General features: G+C 44.5%; 1 protein-coding gene across 1 annotated transcript in view; it reads right to left on the bottom strand.

The window, feature by feature from the left end:
* Window positions 1-1,245: 1,245 nt before the first annotated feature.
* Window positions 1,246-24,282, bottom strand: part of foxo6b (forkhead box O6 b) — a 36,863-nt gene continuing 13,826 nt past the window's right edge. Inside the window, exon 2 of the mRNA XM_086280231.1 lies at window positions 1,246-3,815. Within this exon, the coding sequence (XP_086136357.1) occupies window positions 2,112-3,815 (1,704 nt within the window). The 3' untranslated portion in view covers window positions 1,246-2,111. The remainder of the gene's footprint in view (window positions 3,816-24,282) is intronic.

A 24,282-nucleotide genomic window follows, 5' to 3' on the forward strand; every position in this document is an offset into this window, starting at 1 on the left:
ATAATATTCCCTTAATCAGTTCTTGTACATCACTGTGATACACGCTCGCACACCCACGACAAGCTTGACACAATTGCACACAGGCCAGAGAACAAATTACAGTTGAATTACAACAATGGGCTATCTTAACTCCTGAAAAGGAATGAAAAAATCAAAAGAAATGTGCATGGAAATACCCGTCATTGTCCTTGATCACCAGGGAGAAGTGGCTTTCTGGTCAAAGCTCGCTGCAGCTAGCTGAGTAGCACTTGACATTTGGCCTGATTGAAACAGCCAATTCCAAGCTAGAAAATCTCTTACGGTCTTAGAGATCCTACCTCCTCATTCAGCTCTTTTCCTCCCTCTTAGCATCTCTTGATATCCATCTACCTTCCTTCCCTCTCTTGTCCCTATTCTCTCTATCTTGAAGGGGACAGTTGCCAGCACGAGGGCTGGCAATTGCCACCCTTTTCCTGTTTTCCCCACTGCGAACAAAGAAAATAAAATGCACACAAAAGCTCCTATCCACGCTGTACCGAAACAGGACAGACAACTGCACGATCACAGAACAAGCACAAGAAAAGACAACAGCAAAGTAAAGCTATGGCCGGGATGGGAGTCTTGTAAAGAGGATTCTTGAAGGACATAGCGAGCATACCGTTTGCCAGCCGCTCTACCTCGTCGCTGGGTACCACCTCTCAAAATACGCCCTGCTTGTGCTTTGTGGGAGGTGCAGAGAATTATGACTTTGTGCCAATGAGCGAATACACACACTTGCATAAATCATCCATCTTGTTTGGCGGTTAATTACTCTTGTTTACCCTCCGAGTAACCTCGGGATGGGGCGGCGCGATAGGAGGGAGCCTGGGAAGAAGAGATAGCGCCAAATAGTAATCTGCTGACGGTGTTCATCAGTGAGCAATTCACAGGAGTAAAAGCACATAGTGGGCTTGAACCTGGGTGTTAGTGAATTACACAAGGTTACCTGGGGTCTGAGGACAGCAGCTCCATCAACATGCTGGCCTGACCACACTTGCTCACTAAGGTATTCTCGGGTCAGTCGGTGAAGGTGCCACGCCGAGGCGATGAGGCACAGGCCAATCAGAGAGCCCCTAAGGATGCACAGCAGGCCGCGATCGTTGCTTATTTCATTATGGGGAAAGCTACATAAATCCACTAAATGGAGAAGAAGAGACACAGAGGGAATATTTGCATTTCTTCTCTCCTATCATCCCCCCTCAATGCCACCCCACCCCCGCCCTCAAAAATCACCCATTTCAATCCCTCGCCCATTTAGTGCAGAGTGAGTTTAATCATCACTTTTGCCAAAACACATTAAGCCAATGTGTCCAGAGTTGAAGAGAAAGGGGGAGGTTGAAAAACTATAGAGTGGCGCATTAGATTTGCAATAGTGATGCATCACTCTGGCATTACTTTGGAGATTAAAGAAGGGACGTTGCATTTCAGTGCTGAGCGTTGCCTAATGGACGCCTGTCCTCCTGTGCCGAGCCTGAAACGAAACACCGTTGTCCACCTGGAGAAGACGAGTCGCAATCACCCTGGAGTTCCCCTCTTCTATACCTGCAAATTCCCTCTTCTTCTAAAAACCTTTTTTCTTTAAACTTCAAAGCCTTCCCTTGACTTTTAACCCCCGATTTGAGAGCACCTCCACACTGAAGACATTTATGCAGCTGTTTGATCATGTTCTCAAGTCAAGAACAACGCCTCCTTTAATACTGTAAAGTGGATTGCATACATTAAAGTTAAGCCAACACACAACATGACTTTGCCTGGGCTCTGTGTTACTGCTGTTGTATGAAAAGATGGATATAAAGTGCTTGGAAGCTTAGGGACAGGCAGAATGAGCTTGGGATTAGAGAATAAAAATATAAAAAATGAAAGGCGGGGGGGGCGGGGGTTGCTTTAGCACTGTGCTAACTGGGGGCAGGTTCGATATGGCGACAGAAGGCTTTTAAGTAAGAGAAAGAGCACAACATCGGAGTGTGGGGAGTCCCCAGAAAACAAAATGATGATACAGAATCACAGTCAGTCAGTCCAAGGCTACAGCCAAACAGCAGCCCAGCCCAGGGAATGAGCTTTCTGGTCACGAGTCTGTATGTATGGGCGTAAGTTCACCCTGGCACCCAGCTCTGGTTGCTGTGTGAAGGTGGGGGGCATGCAAAAGCCCCTAGACTCATGCCCATCCCCATCCCCATCCCCACTCCCTGGGACAGAGAACCGTCAAAGTTGAAGTCCATGTTTTCTGTATTCATAAAATCACTGAGCAGGATAGAGTCCACATCACAGTCTAGACTATTAGGGACATTCTCCATCTCCAGGTCAGCAGCCATTCTACTCTGGGAGTTTTGAGGTTGGAAACCAGCATTCCCTGACTGGTGATTGTTGGGGTAGAACCCATGCCAGGAGTCAGTGATACCCTGATGGTGAGCTCCAGGGTAAGGCTGATGACGAGGGTGAGGTGCGGATGCCAGGCGGCAGGGGTCCTGGGGAACACCCATGAGGCCGGCAGGGTTCGGGGGCAGAGAAGGGGATGTTGGGAGGTGGGGACGGGGTCCATAGTGGTTAGAGGTCTTGAGACTGTAGGGCTGCAGGATGTCAGTGCTCACTCTCGGGGAAAGAGCCTGATGGTGAGGCCCGCTATGCATAGGGTTATGAGGGTTGTGGGGATTGTGGTTGTGCAGGTGACTCTGCGTGGAGTGAGGGTTGTGATCATGGCTAGGATTTACTTTACTGTGATTGTGATCATGACTCGAACCGTAGTCGTGAGCCGGGTGGGGCTTGTGACTGTGTGCGTAGTCGAGGCAGGCTTGGTGTTTGTGACCCTGATTGTGGTTCTGATGGTGAGTTGTGTTCTGGTCATGGTCATTGTGTAGACTTGCATTGCGAGCATGCTCTTGGCTGTGGTTCTGATTGTGGCTGCGATTCTGATTGTGGTTGTGCTGGCTGTGAATGCCATTGGTTCCCTGTGTCATTAATGTGTGTGGTTCCCGTCCTTGGCTCAGGACTGTGTCTTTGTTGCAATATCGAGGACCTCCAGTGAGCAAACTCTGCAGGGCATTGTTCTCTGAATAGCCCCTCACTGGGCGCTGAAAGCTGACTGGCTTGTTCTCCTGGATGGTCTCCATGGGAGTGTGGTGGCGCAGCATGCCCATAGAAGGCTGTCCGTACATTGGCGCACAGTAGGAGCCCTCTGCCTTGGGTCCAGGCACATAGGGATAACCATTGCATTTAATTTGTGGTGGCTGGGGGTAGCCACTCTCATCTAGACTGATAGCCCCAGTCAGGTCAGTCAGCTGAGGCAACTCCACCGTGGGACAGTGGCCTCCAGTGCCCAAGGCTGGGGAACGCGTGCTAGTGGGGCTTGGGTATATTCTTGGGGAAGCTGAATTGGAAAGCCCACCCTCCTCTGGTTCATCAGCCTCGGCCTCAGCTAGGATTGGAGATAGGCAGCCGCTCAACGTGGAGCCAGAAGATGACGTGCGGGAATGGAGGTCTGTCCAAGTATCATACTCCTCTCCACCTATGCCCACACCTCCTTTCGCCGCTGGACTGCCGTGCTCTGGGGAGCCTTGCATCGCTGGTCCAGCTCCCTGACCTTGTCCTCGTTGGAGCCCCATGGCCCCTGCTCTCTTCCGGCTGATGCGACCCTTCGTCTTCAGGTAGCGGGTGCCATTGTCTATAGATGCACGTCGCCTCGGTCCCTTTCCCATCTTCCCGCCTTCTGGGTTGAGCATCCACCAGGAACTCTTCCCCGTCCCTTCATTTTGCACCCGGATGAAGCGACTGTGCAGCGACAGATTGTGCCTGATAGAATTCTGCAACAAGAAAGAAAAATAGGAGAAAGGAAGAGAGAGAGAGAAGAAAATTGATAAATGTTAACACCCAAGGGAACATTTAGGGTTAAATAATCATTTCTTGAGAAAACAAAGTCATTTCGAATTATGGTTAAACTGTCGAGGCAGCACTGCAAGTGAGAAAAAAGATGGATAAAGAAAAAGCAGATGGAGGGGTGAGCAGAGAGGGCAGGGAAAGTGAAGGGCCAATCAATATCTCCCTTGACCTGCCTCTCCTCTCCACACGCGCTCAGTGAGTCATAATATGGACATGGGTGCAGCCTCTACATCAAACCATCACCAAGGTTACAGAAATGAATCACACAAGGCAACCCAATCACAGACAGCCCGTATCGATTGCAGGGCCTCCAAATATGAAAGCCTAAGATCCAGCCAGAGAAGAAGAGGGGGGAGGCGGGGGATTTGGCACGAGAAGCTGTGGAAGAGCACCAGAATAAAAAAAGAAACACTACAGAGGCCTGGAATAAGTTACAGTGGAAGTAAGTGGGAGGACGGGAGGGACCTGCTCATCTGACCTCTTAAAAATCATGGCACAATTAGCACGACTGTAGGTGACCACGGCAGACAGCTTTATAATGAAGTCCTTCTGCAAGTCGCTTGAAATGGAGACGGATGCAGTGACTGTGGGTGGGTGAGGAGCGCTGTGGGGTGGTGGGGGGGGAGTATGCAATAAGCCTCTCCAGACCCTGTTTAAGTGTCTGAGTGACGGCTGTATAGTTAATCCAGAGCTCTGCAGCAGCATTTGAAACTGGTGCCAACCTGGAGTGAGTTGATGAGATCTAAGCCTGCCTAAAGGAGAGCTTAGCAGGGATACACATCATCTCAGCTGGCCAAGTAAGACTAAGTACAGCATGTTCATCCAAATCTTTCCGGCTTGTGTCATTATTCACACTCTTTCCAGTTTTCCTCGCCATTCTGCCCTCTCTTTCTTCCCTTTGGTTTTTTGGTCTTTTGGGAGCAACAATTCCTCCAAACATCTACCCCAATGCCCGCAATCACACACTTTTCTTTTTCCTCTCAGGAGATATCTATCTATTTCTGCCTTGTTTATTACCTGCACATAGCTCACAATCTCTGTCTCCTGATATCTCGAGCCATTCTCTATCTTCATTCACTCCCCGTCCCCTGTCCAATTTTCCTGCTCTCAGCCCCATTCATCTCCCTATCTGTGTCCCAGCCTCTCTAGATCCTGACAATGCTCATTTTCTCTCTCTCTCTTATTCTCTCTCTATCTATCCTCCCATCATCTCGCAAAACTTCGGCTACCACCTCTCCTCTATCATTCACTCACTCATTTATTCATACATGCATATATTCGCATGTAAAAGCAAATATCAACCAGAAACAAACCTAAGGCTAAACATTTCAGTGCTGCCTGTAGATTCAGCATATGTATAGCCCCACACACACACACACACACACACACAGTTAACTGGCTGGGCTGCAAATTGGACAGCACATTATGAAAAGCACAGCATCCAGAGTGGCAGGTAATGGGTTTCTCACAGGAAGAATTCAGGTTTATGTGAGTTTGGGATCAGTCTTGTATCCCACCTACTACTGTTTTCATTCATGCAGAAGAGCCCACCCATCCCCACGGCGTGACTCCTAACAGGTAATGTTTACCTATCCTCCACTCACATCACGCTGCCTTGACTAGACTCTCTTCACAGATGTGGAAATTTCCTACGAGAGCTGTATTTATGGTTTTTTCCTGCTGTTTCAAAGTGTTCTCTCCAAAACACCAGGTCAACAAAATTGCACAAGCTCAACATTTACCAAAGAAATAGAGCGACTGCATTCCTGCGCCGCAGCTCGCTATGGAGAGCAGACTTAATCAAAGCCAAATTGAACGATGACACCATGTGAAAGAGGCCACCAGTGGAGGCGACCCGCATCAGGTGATCTGAGAGCGGCACCCTGACAGGTTCCTCCGCAACATGACGGCTCCGGCTGAGCGTAGCCATGGCAACAGAATAAACCAAAAGAGGCGTAGTGAAGAGAGGGGAGGTGATGGTAAGGAGGAGAAGTGGGGGGAGGAGGCTGATGCTGTTTGATGCTGCAGGCAACTCCAAACAGCCTTTTATCTGAGTCTGTCAGATTCCTGCTCCAATCCACCAGGGAGGCTCAATCACCAGTAGTCCCAAAGCCTCACTACCTGTACCAAGCTGTGATTAGTGTGTGTGTGTGTGTGTGTGTGTGTGTGTGTGTGTGTGTGTGTGTGTGTGTGTGTGTGTGTGTGTGTGTGTGTGTGTGTGCGCGCGCGCGCGCGCGGTGGGGGAGGGGCTTCTGAACACCTACAAGAGCAACAATTATGCCACAACAGCAGGCTGCTGTTCCCGTCCCTGCTTTTATAATGTGTACGTTCATGTGGCTGCTTACATATTATGATTCCTGACTGTCAGTCCTTCTGAAACAATAACAGCACAAAGAGTTAAATCCTGAAATTAACAATTATGTAAACTTACTTCAGCTTCTTGCACTGCACCACGCTGCCTGCATTTTCAAGTTTAGACTTGAGGAGACTTTTTTGTGTAATTCATCAAATGAAACCTCAAATAAAGAAGTGTGTATGTTCAGTTCATCAATAATTGCACACAGGATAATAGATAATAAAGTATCATGTTGATCTTTTGAAACAAAAGTCATTTTTTTTATTTTCAATCATCATTGTATTAGTTGCACAGAGCTGAAACTAAGGCTGTCCTGTAAATTATTTCCCCTAATGTGCAGCGGTGGTCTAATAGTGATAATTCAGCCGTATGACCACTCTGGAGTCTGCTGTTTGTCATGCTGTTGAAACGTGCAGCACTGATTCATTTATTGGTATTTATGTTTAAATCAGTGTGAGCTAAATAACTGAAGGACTTTTCTCAGCAGCATTTTGCAGGTAAAGGTGAATTTCCCTTTAATCTTTATAAAGTTTAACAGAAACTCTCATCATAAACGGGTGGTCTCATCCCACAAATTAGAACAATTTGAGATATGTTTTTAGCATGGTGTCAATTTAATTTCACTTTATCTATACAGCACCAAATCTCCTCAAAGCCCTTTATATTGTAAGGTAGACCCTACGATAATAGAGACAAACTCAACAAGCATTTTGGGTCCAAGAGACTTTAAATCCTCTCCTTTAGCAAAAAGAAGTACTGAAACTACTTGACACCAAAGGCTTCTGTCTCTGTGGGACTAGCTGTCCAATGTGTTTAGTGTCAGAAATGTCTTTGACCACACTACACTGGGACTTTGGACAGTCTGCAGGTTATAATGGTAATCACATCTCTATAGCTGGAGTGAAATCCTCAAGTGTACCCTTTGGCTAGAATAAAAAACAAGTAAAAATAGATTCCTAGGCTTATGTAGGCCATAGCTGTGTTTATATTAAGCTGCCAATAAGACTGATCTGATGCGGAGGAGCCCGCTCCCTTTGCTCTATGTCTCTGCCTTTCTGCTAATGCTGACGGAGATGGACTGCTGCAGAGAGAACAATAACTGAATCTGTCCTCATATCCACCCTGCTCCTCTACAGGGAATGCACTGCACTGTAGCACAGCTGTATGTTCTGCCTAAATACTGAGTGAGTCTGATCCTGGCACTTCTTTCACTGAGTCAGGGAATAGTCAGTCCAGTTGTTAGCTAATGGTCCATAGACACACAAATCTGTGCGTACACAGATGTCCTGTTGTTTCCCCGTTAAAAACACATCGGGCTACAGTTCCAAACAAGTACTTCATATTTCTCTCTGTGAGATTAAAAGAGCTCAAATAGAATCGGAAAAAATCTTAGTTCAAACTTCACATACAGCATGAAAACATGAGGGGAACATGTGCTACAGATCAGAGACACGTTAGTCAGTGACTTTGGATCAGACTTGTTTTGTCCATTAATGTTTTGAAAAGTCCCGCCTACGATTTCTGTGACTGTTGTATTTAAGATGGAACGACAACAGACACAACTGAAGCAGAAGAAACTGATATGGCCTACCTTTGCTTCACAGTGCAAACCAAGCTTTAACAGTGCGTTTCCCATGATGCAACAGTAGCATCAAAATCAAAAGCTGACCTACAGAGGACATTATACATCTGTTTAAACAGGCTGAGCAGAGCATCCCATTCTGAACAAATCAAACTGGAACTGCTGCTTGGCTTCCACAGTGAGCATGCAGACGATGTCATCCCTGCAGTCTGTTTAAGTCTAGTGCAATAGATCAGATGATGCTCTCAGACTGCAGTAGGTCATGTCATGCTGCTGCTGTTTTGTCTGCTATGCACCTACATTTTTTCCTGCAAATAGCATTTTGAAAGCTCAGAAAGCATGTGTCCTCTTCAGCTGCATGCCGACAAACTCCCTTTCAGAAAAGCAATAACAGAGCAATGGCTAATTTTCTTGATTATTATTATTTTCAACCCCCTTGTCCTTTTTCATTCTGGGTGAGCTAGCTAACGCTAATTACATGTATTGCAAATTATCCAGTTTGTGTTGCGTAGCAACGCAAATGACTCAACCCATTCTGCTCTTTTCCCTCTTGTTGCCTTTCTAATATTTCTATCAATGAAGCTATACGTGCGTATAGAGAAAAGCCTTGTGTGTTAGCTCTGTGGAACAGAAAGTAGCAGCACACAAAAAACAAACACGGTTTCCACATATTTAAACATCTCTTTGCACTTTAACTCTGTCCGTGCTTTAGATCTGTTATTAAAAGCCAACCCACCAGCATTTGTGGTTTGCTAGTGTGGCACATTAAACGAGGCCTCTCAGCATTACTGTCATTCAAATGGATGCTGACTCCTTCATTAAACTGCATTGTTTTTGATGATGAACAGGCGTCAGAGACAAAGCTGTCCCTAATTTACAGTTCTGATTTGTAAAGTAGAAAAGCTGGTGATGTGGACTCTCCACTTTGCTTTTGCACCTTTATATTTTATATATATATTTTTGATGTTGTTCTCATTGTTTTAAATCAAACTTCATATAAAAAAAGTGTTAATATGGTCCGACAAAGTCAGGAAAAGACACCAGAAGAACAGAAGAGAGCAAAATGAGAAGCAAAGTGATGCAATCCATCTGTAAGACACGCAGGCGATTTGTGTCTCTTTTCTCACTCGGTCTTGCTCATAAGTTGGAGCGAGGGAAACCTTTTACATGTCTGCTCCCCAGGGCCTGTTATTTCATTATCTGGCTACAATTGTTATTATTATCTTCAATCTACTGTAATTTTTTTATTTTTCCTCTTCTCGTTTTCCTCTCGTGTGTCGTCCTTTTGTTCGGTCGTCCTCTCTGTGAAGCGCTGCTGCGTTTTGTAAAGGTGCTATAAATTGAGCTCGGCCGAATCAACAACAACATTAGATGCCACACATGTAAACACCACCATACGTACGGTGTTTCACAACTCGTTCGCCTCGCCTTGCGTGGGCACAGACTTGCACAAGGCGCCCCCACCCCACTCTAAACTGGCAATCATACTTAATCCCTCTCCAGCCTGAGTAATCCCTAACAATCCAGGGCTAATCCTGGTTAATTCTGGGCACTCCTCAGCTGGGTTTCACCCTGAAACCACAGAGACAGGGTGGGGATTGGTCGGATCATGGCGACTGAGGGTGGGCGCACCATTGATAGACATAATTGGTCAGACGGTTATTGGGAGTCGAGAAAAACAAGCACAGGTTTTCGCGGGTCTTCCAAACACATCCGGATTGACCCCGTGCTATTTGTCCTGGTAGAAAACATGTTTTTCTCCAGAGCCCGCGTTAGCGTCTCCCTGCTAATAAAAGTCTGTGCTGGTTATTTGCCTGCTACTGAAACGTGAGCCGTGTGTGATTTAACACAAGTACCACAGGCAGCACATACAGTATGAGCCATTCCTCTGCTATAAAAGGCTTCTGAGAAGTCATTAGCCTCTATTCAATCAGCTCTACCTACCGAAGCTCCTAGCTCAATTCTTCTTAGTGGCTATTGATCCTGATTCCATAATGAAGCACTTAAGACGCCTTGATCAAGCTGCTCCTTAATCTAGCGTTAAGGAGATTGAGACCTTTTCACCCCGTGTCTCAGACAGACTTATTACTCTGGCGCACGGGTACAGTGGCAGCCTCGGGTTGGTCTCTTTTAAGCCCCGTTGGTGCAGCGTAGGCAGTGCGAGCACTTTTACTCTCTGCCACTTTGAAAAGTGTCAATATTCCCAAAGCCAAGAGTGTTAATGAAGCAATGTGTCGGTGACAGGGGAAAAACAAGGAGGCCTTTGCTGTTTGCAGGCTCGACCGTGTGCAGGATGTGAACCGTGGGTATGCGCGTGACAGCAAAGAGGAAACTGATTTACCTTCAGCTGCGGCGAGACGAGGGAACACGGACGAGTCCAGCTTCTGGACGTTTTTGCTTTTACCTCGCCGTCCTCGCAGGACAGAATGCATCTTGAAGAGGATTCAACAGAACGTCATGCAGTGGATTTGATAGTCCACACATTTTAAGAAGCCCACCTCTAATTTATAATGCATTCCACAGCGCATTCAAGCAGACTGTTGCATTTTGCATTTCATGCAGTGTCCCATTAGATGTGGTCCAGCAGTGGATTGTTCTACGCGCCGTGTTGAAAAGTAGCAGGACTAGGCAAAGCCGTTTGCTCAACCATTATTTATTAATCCATTTCACACAGCCAGGAGTCATTATGCACGGTCCTGTCAATGGGTATCTCTCTATGCCGCGCATTTATTTGATAATAAGCAGGAGTGGGGAAAAAGATAAAAGCACAGACTGCGTTCATTGTGAAGCGTTTTCTGCAGGCGGGGAGACTTAAATGAGAGCAGCCAGGCTCTGTGTAGGAATGGGTCTTGTGTGCTAAGCCTGTCTGGAGGCAATCGATGGAAATTAGTCAACGCTAAAGATTCACTTCCTGTGACTGATGTCACGGGCTGTGCTTGTCTCTTTGAAGGGAAATAAAGAAGTGGGAGGCTGAGGGATTAATGGGGTTGGAGAAGGTGTGAGCAAGCTGAGTTTGGGTGGGAGCTAAGCTGGGAAAAAAGATGCCATTCGTCTCTCTCTTTTCTTGACTGCAGGAAAATATTAGGTCAGAGAAACCAGTGTAACTTTAACGTTTAAGACAATGCGTGGTTGTGTACAAGCAGCACAGAGCAGGGAGCTAGAATGCAGATTAGTGCGTGAGAAACATGGCATCGCATAGGAGATCATTGAAGTGTGTGTGAAACAACCACCTCGTTGAACGTAGACGACACTTTTGGTGCAAACAACAGTTAAGAAAGGTTTTAATGCAGGAGCTGGAAACAAAGCAAGCTTTGGCTTCATTTATACATGTCTGTCTCATCTGGCATGTTCTTTGGGTCATGATGTGAGCAGCCCATCAAACAAGAATCTCTGTGCTCAGGATGCATTACAGTGTTTACACTGCTAGCAGCAGTTTCAGATGTTCCTGTTGTGGCTGTGACAATTGGATCAGAGTTAGTGTCTCCTGCAGTTGTGCTGAGACAGCCTTCTGAAAGGTGCACCAGTTAGCTTCTTCTGAAAGTGCAGCCGAGGGACTAGAGCCAGTCCTCAGGCGACAGAAGGCCTTTCACTCCCCCTCACTCCCTGTGGAGCTCCACAAGCTCTAGAGGGGTCTGGTAGGGGGTGGGGTACACTGGGAGAGAAGGGACTAACCTGAGAAAAGGTAGACAAGAAAAGAGCCTGAGGGACTGGGGGCGGACAGCAAGCCCAATTCCCAGCGAAGAGGCCTCTAATTGGAGCTGCCGGCCTGCTGAGGCTCTCCCTCTGCAGAAGGACATAAGGAGCCAAGTGAAGGCGGAGAGCCCGGGGGCGAGAGGAGAGGGCAGATAAAAATAGAGCGGGCAGATTAACGAGCATCTGAAAGCGGGGCAGGGGATCAGAAAATCCTCCCTGCGTGCCAGAGATGCCCAGTTCATGGGCCAGAGCCAGCTCTGTAAAGACTGATGCAGCCATAATGGCGCTTCCTTCCTGTTGTCCTTACATCACAGAGAGCAAAACCAGCGTGTTCTGCTACTTACATTTAAATAAAGCACTGTAGGAGTCATCTTTCTGCTCTAAAATGCTCTTATTTTGATAGTTTAGATATCATATAAGGAAAGCCACACCGTAAAAGAAAAGATCCTAAAAAAACAGTAATATTCCAGCAGCTGGGGCGCCAAAATAATACCAGAAAATAACTTTCTCATGAAAATACGGTTATTTTCAGTAATGACAATACAGTTTGTTGCCCTACTTTTACATGGGCTTTTGCCTTTTTCAAGTGCCTTTAAACATTAAATTAGGAACATTTTAATGTGATTAAACAATGAAATTACCTATAATCAAGGTCAATGAATGCAGCAATATGAATAATAATACTTAAATGTACAGAAACATACAGTTAATTTAACTAATAATGGATTGCATTCATATAGCGCTTTATAATTCCCCTCTGGCCATCACTAGTAGGTGAAGTGTCTCGCCCAAGGACACAACGACCGAGACTGTCCGAGCCGGGGCTCGAACCGGCAACCTTCTGATTACAAGGCGAACTCCCAACTCTTGAGCCACGATCGCCCTAAACAACAATAATAGTAATTATTATGTGATGTAAAGAAAAGTTTATACGAATCATTTTATATATTTTTCCATAGCATTACATTTGAATTTAACAGTTCAATCTTTCAAATAACGGACAGATATTTGTGAAATCATGACACATTTCTGAATTATTTTAACAATGTAAATATGCATATGTGCAGACAGATACATGTAAAGAACAAGAATTATTACATTTACAGTGATTTTACGTAAATTTACGTTTGAAATGTGAAATCAGTCTATTGATGTGAATTTAATGATGTTCTAGAAGAACAGAACAAAACTGTAAAATACTTTTATATTACAATTTATTTACAGTGTATCTCACCTCTGCAGCGTATACATTTTTATGCTGATCACTTTTTAAATGTTTGTATTTTGGGGGAATCACTTGCAAAGCTTCAAACACTTATGATTGAATCCTTTTCTGGTTTCATTATCCTACAGTTACATTATCATTACAGATTTCATGGAGTTTTGCTTGTGACAAAAATGAGGAAAAAATGATACAAACAATGAAAATGCCCCACATGATAGTAACAAAACCACATCACCTCCACAGCTGACTCCTCCCCCCTGAGAGTTTCACGCACCAGGTGTAACATCGTGACACCTACGAGAGCCAAAGGAGGAGCTGATAAACAGGACTGATCACACCTGCAGTCAGGTCTCAGGAGAGCACCTCCGCCCAGCACTGAGCACGTGTGCTGATCCACAGTGAAGAGCCGATTCAGGCTAACGGGAAAAAAAGATCGACTTGAAGAAACAAAGATGGAGGACCCCGCCACACGCTTTCACCGCCTTTCATCCAGAGTGTGAAAAACACAATATTGTAGCCTTGAATAACAAACTCGTATGGAAGCGGTGATGAGCTTTGGAGACGTATAGTTCACTCACAGGTTAGTCTGATTCAATCCAAAGTGCCGCTGAGAAGCCACTTAATCGTGACCATGAGTATTGCATACTTTATACCGAATATTCATTATTTCTTTGAACAAACGAAGGTGTCGTTGAATATTCAGAGCCCAACAAGCTTTGCGCCCAAACTGCTGCTTGAATAAAGCATCACACAACATTAACTGCTTCACCAACATCACCACAATAACGGCCAGTTGCCATTTTGTGGCACTTCTTCCTATTCAGTCAGATGTGCGCTGATGTTAGCTTTATTATATTACACCTGACAATGACGTACGAGTCCTGCTAACAGTGTTAGTGCATCCAGAAGCAGTTGTGCCGTATAAAGATCTCTCTTTATATAAAACAACAAGTCTAACAAATAAATGTAGTACTCCGGTACGAGATGGTGCAAGAAACTCTGCTGACTGTCCTGTAGGTGCACTAAACCCTCACAGAGGCATTAAGATGAACTTCACCCCGTAAGCCCCGGGCGTTATATCTATAACCATCCTTTATGTGCAGTCTGGGCTTCCTGTGGATCAGAGGCCTGTCCACATCAGCAGGCAAGGAGAGAGAGAAAATAGCAAAGAAAAACTGTTACGTGTACCTGATCAACAAATAAATGAGCATTAGACAGTAAATAACAGCTTTGTAAGAGCGATGACACCAAACCTGCTCTAAAAGTTTTCATCTACGGGACCAAATCACCTGAAATCACACACTCATCTCAGTCCCAGCAGTGCTGCACGGCATCACCAGTAAACAGGCCGATGTGCATGCTTTGATACAGGATGGATCAATGACAGGACACAGCAGTGGAGTTCTTCTGACGCTCTCCTCCAGCCCAGCCACAGGGAAACTCATGCACTCATTATGGCCCATAGTTACATTTATACAGCGTCCTGTGACGCACAACGTGCTTGTTGTTTGGTTGTTCATTTATTTCAATCACGTAAACAACACACAAGGTTCAATTAGCAAAGAACATTTCAATCTGGCTTCACCCGTTCTGATTCAGCTACATATATTTAATCCCGCCCCTTCGCCATAAGTTAGCGGTTAGTTGCTTCTATGATGCCTGTCTGCTGACCTAAAGATGCAGTTTGTTTGTTGTTTTTTAAACCTTCCAGTAGCTTAAAGCTAAGCGAACAGTTAGTGAGAACAGAAGAATGAAACAATGAAAAGATTTTAGTCGCGCATGTGTTCAGTATTATTAGATTTCGTTTCACATCAGCAAACAGCCAATATGCTCATGTAGACGTGCACATGCTGATTACTGAGTGAGTAAATTTGCATGAATTATAATAACTCCATAATTCTATCTAATAATAATAAATAATAATAACATAACTATATATAATAAGTACCTGACAGTAGAATTTGATTCAATTAGTCCTTTAAATTCAGATTCAAACCCACCAGATAAGACTTGATCATTTTTTCCCAGATAACCATTTCCCAGTTCACACTGTCACACTCTCCAGTGAGCACGTCTCCTGTCAGACACACTCTGTGGAAATATTTCAATCTTAAAGGGGGAAAAATCACACTAAAATATGTGGGACATGTTGACTGAAAGAATAACCAGGTTATCCATTTCTCCTTCGTGGCAGGAAACTGAAGAGACGCGGGGAAAGACGATGAACGTATCGTCAGACTTTACAAAAGTTGTCATTCTGCTTTATCAGTTGACATCACAGCACTCTGACTGCGTGAATCTCACCCTTGCAAACACAAAGCCACACCAACACGCACACACACAAACGCACACGCATCTCGCGCTCCGCAAGCATGGCATGCTGGGACGGCTCATTACTACAATGCCAAGCTACTAGTTGCTAAGGAGACCTGAGGGAGAGGGAGGGTTCCTGTTTCCATGGTAGCAAGCTCGCATCCTGCCAACTGTCTTCTACCCAGGAGACTTGACCATCGTAGACAGAGAGAGAAAGAGAGACGGGGAAGAAAAAGTGAGGGCAGAATGGAGTGAAGAGAAAGGCTGGAGGGGGTTATGTTGACGATGTGAGAGAGCTTGCAAAGATGCCTGTGAGGCTGCACACATGTTGGAGAACCAAAGAGACCGTTGAGAGCCTGGGGGGGCATGTGGATGCAGCAGTGTTCCCATGGCTAACAGGTCGCTGCGTGGCTAAAACACACCTCGCTCTAAGCATTGAGAACGACGACAAACTGACACTTTGCAGCCCCTCCTTCAGCTTCCACCTCTTAATGTCACACGTGTCCCCAGGTGAACTGCCCGCCTCCCGGCGTGAAGATCTGACAGAGCTTTTCCACAGAGCCCATCCATCATGGAAAAATCTGCTTTAGTGAGAGTGTGCTGTAACGAACGACGGATGGAGAAAGGGAGAGGGAGAGCATGTGTGAGGGATGAGCAGAGAGAGATTAAACTGATTGGGGAGTGCAGGAAAAGGGCGACGAGGAGGTCGTACGAGGTCAAAGACGAGAGAAGAAGTCCTCAGTCTCAAATTCAAATTAGCCTTATTGGTTTTCAAGGACAGTGAATTGTTTCCATCCTCTGTTTCCCCCTCCTCCCTCTCCCGCCAGCACATCTCTGTTCTTTTTCTTATTAAATCATTCTTTTCATTGCGCAGGACTGCTTTGTCACTTTGAGGAATACATGCGTGCCAGGGGAACGAGAACTGCAGGAGCCACCATGTATTAACACCCAAAGCCTTACACGCTCTGCACGCTGGAGTGCTGCTACCAGTCCTGCATGTTCGTTTGGTTTAGATCAGGGAAGAGACGTTTCTGTGTTTGTTTGTGATCAAGATTACACCAAACCTACCAGGATGGACTGCATGAAACTACCTGCAACAACAAAAATGCCCAAGAGACATGTTTACATTTTTAAATGTAACAAATTATAGCTATATATGTGTAATCTGACAAAAAGTCAGCTTCTAAAGAAATAGCTGTACCTGCAGAGACTGAACACTAACTGTGAGCAAACCTTAGCAAGAGGTTTGTTCAACAATCGCATTTGGAAATAAATACAAATAAATGTACTTTTGACTGATTTTTATGAGCAAAATCAACTCATTTGATTTATTTTGTCTTGGAAAAAGAAGCATTAAAACATGTAAGTGGTTGATTTCTGATCTCAGTTTGAGAGCGCTGCAGAATCCTTACACATGTGCAACATATTCCCACAAACTTCCACACAACATACAGACAAGCTGCAACTGTCCCAGCGACGTGCTCCTCTCTGAGTGTGCGAGCCTCTCTCAGCCTGTTTCTCATTGGCAGTGCGGCGTCTGTCTCTTTGTCACAGATGCTGGGAAACCAGAAGCCTCATCACCCTCATCTGATTCTCTTCTCTTCCCTGTCTTTACTGACTCTCACCAATACCCCCACACACACACACACACACAGACACACACACACACACACACACACACACACAGTTTTATTGACTTATTCATGCATGGGTTAGTTTCGGGGGCAGAACTCCTGTCTGCCAGTCTGACAGACAACCCGTGAACCGTTGAGACTCCCCTCCCCATCTTTGTCTACACACACACACACACACACACACACACACACACACACACACACACCTCTGTCACACCCCTACCCACCCCACCTCCCGACCCCCGAGTCCCCCTCACCCCGAGCAGGGCACATGGGTTATTTGTAGAGCGACCCAGGTTTATCCTACATCGTTTCCCCTCCCTTCGTCTGTCGTTCTCCACCTCCTCTTCACTTTCGACTTCTCTTTTCTCTCTCTGCTGGGGAGAAGGGGAAGGTATGCCCACATTTCCCAGAACAAAGACAGCCCAATTAAGTCAGTTTGAGTTAAGGTCTGTGTGGCAGAGAAGGATCGGAAGCGAGCAAGGTAGAAAGCGATGACGGAGGAGCGAACGGCAAGCAGAGGGGAAGAGAGAGACGGTCTAACAAACAGGGGAAAGAGGGGGTGAAAGAGAAGTGGAAAGAAAGGAAGAAACGAGGCGCGCGAGTCACTTTGTAGCGGAAGCGGGTCGACTTTGTTTTTAGTTCCTCCATGGGAGACTATGAAATATTAATAACTGCTCCAGCCATATACTTCAGAGGCCTATGGTAAAACTTAAAGTCTAATGAGACGCCGCTCATGAATTGCTAATGGGGATGCTGCAATGTGTGTTTTTTGTGTGTCTTTGAGTATGTGCACATGTGTGTGTGTGTGAGTGAAGGGAGGAGGGGGGTCAAGTTGGTAACTGAGGGGTGGAGTAAAGCGGAGCTTTCAGTCTTTCAAAGTGCAGACGAGAAACTTCATTAGAGGCTTGAAGTTTTTCCTGCTGCACATCCAAGTGTTTTCTCTGATATTTGGCTTCGCTGTTCTCAGCGCTCCCACCACAGCTAACAAAGTTTCAAACCATCCTGCTAATTCAAACAAAACCAGACTGGGGTGTTTGTAGCCAGGCTTCCTTTTATTCATGGCTGGAGTTGGATGTGCGTCTGAAGGACAAAAGAAAATAGGTTCAAGAGTTGAACTGGATTTTTTTCCAACCGTAGTGTTTGTGTGTTTGTGTGTTTGTGTGTGATCTGTTTAATAAAAATGCAACATTTTGGGTGTAACACAAAGAAATGATTTTAGCCAAAAGTTATTCATCTGTTATGTCTGTGAAGGTTCTCAGTCGGTCTTTCCAAGCTCCTTAGATTATTAATCTGTTATAAATCAGTAGAAACTAAAAAGCCTTCTCTGGGCATTAGTTACTGTAACAGTTCTGTGTTTTGTACATATTCATGTTGGGTAAATTTTTCTTACTTTAAAACTCTTTTGTAGAGCAGTAAAACCAGCGTGCAGGCTTTGGTTAAACAGGTTTTAACAGCATAATTCTGAGTGTTTATTTACATGTTATAGTGCAGGAGTAACATTCGTTTTGATGTTAAGTGAAATTAAGTGTTTACTAAGTTTATGCTGTTTTCCAACAGAATAATACTGTGACCCCGTACACGTGTTCAAACTGGTACATTTATTTAAAGTTACGTAACCTGTTCCTGTGATGTACAAAACAAAAGTCATATAAAATTAATCAGCTATGCTCAACACAGCCCCACCTGTTTGACCTGAAGGGAGAGGTCAGAGGTCAAAGGTGACATGACATTTTAAATCTTTTGTATTGTATTTTCTATACGTCAAGAATGCACATCATGATTATAACAATAAATCCTTCTGCTGCGCTTGAAGCTTTGGTGGATGTGCTCCAACCTGACCCCGCTCTACACCCCTACAATATTTGGGGGGAGCACCTTGTAAAACTGTGGGTGGTGTCGACGTGGATTCTACTTGATTTATCTTTCACTGAAGTAAAGTCCGTCGCTGTCACTTTGGTGGATTCATATATCGGCTTATTAAAAGTGAAAAGAAATCTTTCCCAGACTAAAAACTGTATTCAGGGCTTATTGCTGATTTATATGTTTTTAGTATTATTAAATGCCATTAGCTACAGAATTATACACTTTAAAATGTGTTATAAAAGAAGGAGGCCGATTCTGCTAAAACACAACATGGTGAAAGGTCACTGAAGTCTCTGCTCTACCTGAGAAACTGCCTCATGTTCCTTTCTCGCACAGATATTCAGTAAAGCGGTGAAATACCCGGCCGAGTCTCCCTCTCTAATCTGTGCCAGAGCTGGCAGGCCTAGCGGAGCCTTGTGTAACCCCACCCCCCGCCCTGGCTGAGCACGATGGCAAGGCTGAGCCATCAGCTGGGGGACTGTGGGCCGTGTGCATGCCGGGTCCAGGGGGAGCCCACGGGTGTTACACGGCATCGCAGGTTTGCTCACTGACCTCATTCCTCACCTTACTGAAACTCGCTCGGCAGGGCGCTGCTGTAGAGAGCCAAGCATGCTTAGATTATTAAAAATCAAATATGAACCAGTCAGTGATGTATACACTGGACTGGCTGCAGAGCTGATCGATGCCACAGTGGGAGTCTGTGGGAGTGAATTATACTGAATTGATTCAAATGAGCTATTCTGAACAGATTTCCATATGCATGACTGTTTATTATTAGTAAGAGCCAATTAGAAATTAGGAGTAAGAGCAGCAGGAGAATACGGAGTCAGTGCTGGAGCACACACTGATGAAAGAACACAAAGATATTCAGTTATTATCTTACTGAGAAACTAGGCTACTTCACCAAGCTTCACTTTGGAGGTGTTGCAAAATCTGTGAAGTGGCAACAATTTATTTGTGAGCACCACTGAAGTGTTTTTGCCTCGTCGCAGGTTAGTTAATATGTGAATAATAATATATGTAATGCTGGGATCCACCAGGCAACAGGCTTTTAAGTCATAACGAAGGTTTCAAACCTGAGGCTGGTTTGAGAATGTAAGACTCACGTGGGACAGTTTGAAGAGGATTCTTGAGTAAAAGCAGACATTTAAAAAAATCTGAAGGTTAAATTAGTGCTAAGATTACTTTACATTATCAGTAAATTCAGTGTCATTCACCTTAGATTTGAATCCCTTTGTCTGTCAGACTGATAACAGCTGAGCTCTCCATATTCAACATTAGGTAGCATAAAGACTGGTTCAACTGTTGGTCAATGTAAACAACTATAACTACAACAGACTATAAACAGATCAGGCTTCAAACACAACGAGGAGCTGTGTGTTACATGTTTTTGTACATGAACATGTGTTCACGTGTGTCAAATAAATCCAATAAATCCATTTCAGCTGCTTTTTGTCAGCCTGACAGAACCGTTCTACATTTTATTATTAGCAGTAGTGTTTATGTGCTAGGATAACCAGAACGATCATTCACACATTAAACATTTAAACATAGTGTGTTACGTTTGATTATCCACACATGACAGTGCATGACTGAAATAAATGCTCCCATAATACGACATCCTGAAAACTTCACCATCAGCACTCACTGTGACGTCTTCACCTCTCCTGTTTTTTAAGTATTAAGTCGGAAAAAGCTGATTTTTATTTAATTGATAAATTAATTATAATCGATTATTAAAATTGACAAAATGAAAAGTTACACATTTACTGTGAGTATTAACCAGCTTCTTCATATCGCTGTCTGAACAGAAGGTTTTAAAGCTGCTGTTCAGCCGGAGCCTTTCTGTATCAGGTTTGCATGTTTGTGCTGAATCAGTGCACAGGCTGTGACTGTGTGTTGTTGTCTGTCTCTTTGTGTTGGGCCTACTGACTGAGCTTGTACAGGACTTGCTGTAGTTTTGGTCAACAAGAAGCTGCCGCTGAGAGCAGGACTGGGGTGAGCAGCTCGTATGTGGCTCTGGGGTTGCTCCTCCATATCTGAGAAGCTAGAGTCATTTTCTGATCCATGAACTATTTCAGCTCCTCTCGTGCTAAACATGAACTCTTGAACCACGACTAACGCAGCTGCTGAAAGGCTAATCATGTCAAACCTTCACCATGTTTCTAACGTAACAGAAGTATTCCCATCTCTACTTATATCACATTATTTATATTATTTTATAATCTTTTGTCCCCAGGTGAGATAAAAGTGTGGGAATTCCACTGAAATGTGCTGCTTTCTATTCAGTATAATTCAGTCAGTCGGTCGTGCAGATGGCTTCAGTAGAATTCAAGTCACATCAAAATACAAAATAAAAAACATCAAAACTACATGAAAACAGCCAAAGGGAGGCGAGAACCCACTGTACTACCAGTGCCAGTCCAAGACTGGGTAAATGGGAAGGACTGCATCACAGAGGCTGTCTGACATAACATTCTGGCCAAGCCAAACATGCGGAGGATAAAGAATCAGTCAGGGTTAACAACAGCCGCCTTTACCAGTGGAAACTGTGCTACTGCTGGCCAAAGACAATGGAAGAGGAGAGTGACGAGGCGATAAGAGAGAAGGAAGGAAGGCTTATAACATATAACATATAAGAGTGGAGGAAGTTGCACATAGTTTCACTACATCTTTGGCAGAAGGTCTGATCTGGAAGAGGAGACTGAAAGGTGGGGACAGGGAATGTAGCTAGGCGTGGTACATCTAGCTGTCAGATAGTTGTCTGACTTTTAGACGTCAGGAGGAGGAAAAGGGGGAAACAGGCTGTAGGTGGCAGGGAAGAGTTACTAGATGACTGGGAAAGGACACCTGCAGAAACTGCCAAGAAGTTTTTGGTGTATCGTCCAGAGGGAAAGAAAGCAGACAGGGAGACCTGGGCGTGGAATAATGAAATACAAGGAAGTACTCAAAGGAAGAAGTTAAAAGAAAAAGTGTGATAGTCAAGAGTTAACTGGTCGTGGCAGATGGCCGCCCCTCGCTGAGCCTGACTCTGCTGGCGGTTCCTTCCTGTTCAAAGGGAGTTCTTTCTCCCCACAGTTGACAAATGCTTGTTCACAGGGCCTCAGCTCATTGTTGGGGTTTCTCTGTATTATTGTGGGGACTTTGCCATACAATATAAAGTCCCTTGAAGTGACTGTTGTTGTGATTTGGAGCTTTAAAATACAATGTAATTAATAAAAAGAAATTAAAATCAAAAATATTTAATATAAAAGTTTCACTGAATTGAACTGACAGCGGTGAGGTGCACGGTAGGAGTGACAGATCAGTTGAAGGCGGGGGTGCCATTACATCAAGGATCAGCTCTGAGCTGCTCCTGGTTGGCTACGGTGATGGAAAGGTAGACAGATGACGTATCTCCATGAAGCATCCAAGAAGGGAAGATCGTCAGTGAGGTCGGGTGGAAAGGTGAACGTGACACGAAAAGTATTATTGAATTACTGCAGCACCTTGAGGAAAATGATTTGGGGAAATAAAACTATTTATTTAGCCCCCAATAATAATAAAGTATTATTAAATAATATTATTAATAAATAATATTATTTAATAATACTATTATAAAATATTATTATTATTATTATTATTATTAAAACTGAATTTAACTGGACTGAGAAGAGAGAGTGAAGGTACATGAGTTAAAATCTGTAGGGTCACCATGCAAAACAATGGAAAGTGCAAAGAGAGGTGATGGAGAGTGGTTGGGGAATATTGGGGTAATGTGTGATAGAAGAAGAGTTTACAAGATGATAATGAGATCTGTTATTCATACAGAGCCAAATCACAACAACAGCCACCTCAAACTGCTTTATACTGTAAGGTAGACCCTACAATAACACATAGGACCTCTGTGGGAGTAGAGTTCAGGTAGCTGCTCTGCTCTGTGTTGGCACAAGGCAGTGAAGAAGACAACAATGGGTGAATCATATCCTTTAAGGTCAACCACAGCACTTTCAGAAAGACATCTACTGTGATGAAATCAAAAGAAAAGCTCAGGTTGGGCTTTTTGGAAAGCTGAACCTGAGCTGAACCTGTTTTACGCTGCTAACCTCTGTCTGCAAGGTCGAGATGATCTGGACATTTCCAGAGGAGGGACAAAGGACACAATGGACAAAGCATGTTGAATATGAGACTGGCAGGCAGGAGGAACAGAGGAAGACCTCAGAGGATGTGGTGAAGGAATACATGCAGAGGGTTGGTGTGACGGGACACGATGCTGGGATAGGGTGTAGGCAGATGATCCACTGTGATGTCCAATAAGAGGATAAGATCATTTGAAAATGCGTGGATGGCAAGTCAGCTGCACAATGAGCATGTGTATGTGTGTGGATAACATACACATGCTCTATGGTCTGTGTGTTGTCATCTGCTCTACATGTATATCTGCTGGCATGTAACTGAACAAATGGGCTTGATTAGTTAATGTAGATCCATCGATCTCACCGTGAGCACTTCTTCATGTTGGCGTCCATATGCACGTGTGTCACACATGCACAGCACATATGTAGCATTGTGATGTGCAGGAGTTCATTTCTCGTTTTGTGTGTGTGTGCGTGCGCGTGTGTGTGTGTGTGTGTGTGTGTGTGTGTGTGTGTGTGTGTGTGTGTGAGAGAGAGAGAAGGGGAGCAAGACGAGCAGATTTCCACATGAGTGGGGCTGTCAGTAGGCATCAGTCAGCTAGGCAGCGACAGGCGGAGCAGATCATTAGCAGAGACAGAGAGGGGAAAGTGAAGGAAAAGGAAAATGGAGACGAGAGAGCGCAGGGAGGGAAGGCCTCAGTGTTACGTCTTCAATATCCATCGTGCAAGAATTACACAAACAGACCTGAGCACTGCTCAGTCACGCAACCGCATCAGTACACCACCATCCCCTAACTGCCCGCCTATCAGCTCCAGTACTCAAAGCTTAAACTGACATCACATCTGTCAATATCTCCGGGGCGAAGCTGCAAATTGACAGCATTTAAGACTATGCTAATCAATCCATAACGATACGTTTTCTTACAAGCTATTGTGAGCATTTTGTAAAATTTGACCCAATAATCTCAATAATCCAACCCATTGTGTTGTGTGAAGCCTTAACTTCCCTGAAACAGATTTAATTCTATGTAGTAAGCAAGTAATGCTTTTTTAGCAGTATAGTAAATGTATTATCATCATGCTCTCATTTTAATGTAACCTTATTCAACACCACAGCCAATTAACAACACGGCACAAAGTCGTCTGTGATGCTATCAAACAACCTGCCACAAAGTGACTGCTTTAAAGACACCTGGAAAAAACACGTATGATGTTTAGTGCAGACATATTTCAGCAGACTCATTAGCTATCCATTAACAGCATCCTAAAGAGATGGGAAATGAAAGCTGCTGGTGTGATCTCATCAATGTAAAATGAGAATCAGTTATGATACATCCTTAATCAAAAAGGGAAAAAAAGAAGGGTGCTAACAAACACACTATCGCCTCGGGGATGTGTTAACCCACACCTAGCATCCTGGTGACACCCTGTTGCTAACTCTGACAGCGCAAGTCTAAATGTTTGTATTTCTCATCATCTTATCTAACCTGTAATTATTTATCCTCTGCTGTTAAGTGCAAAGGAAAACCTTGTTTAATCCCCTGCTATCCTACATATCACCAGTTTTGCATTTTGTCCCTTTATTGTTTGCTGGCTGGACCCATAAC

This window comes from Aulonocara sp. 'chitande type north' Nkhata Bay, linkage group LG22 (assembly GCF_057382095.1).
Source record: "Aulonocara sp. 'chitande type north' Nkhata Bay isolate Kocher_YH1m ecotype deep benthic linkage group LG22, A_spYH_male_GT1.1, whole genome shotgun sequence".
Taxonomy (NCBI): domain Eukaryota; kingdom Metazoa; phylum Chordata; class Actinopteri; order Cichliformes; family Cichlidae; genus Aulonocara; species Aulonocara sp. 'chitande type north' Nkhata Bay.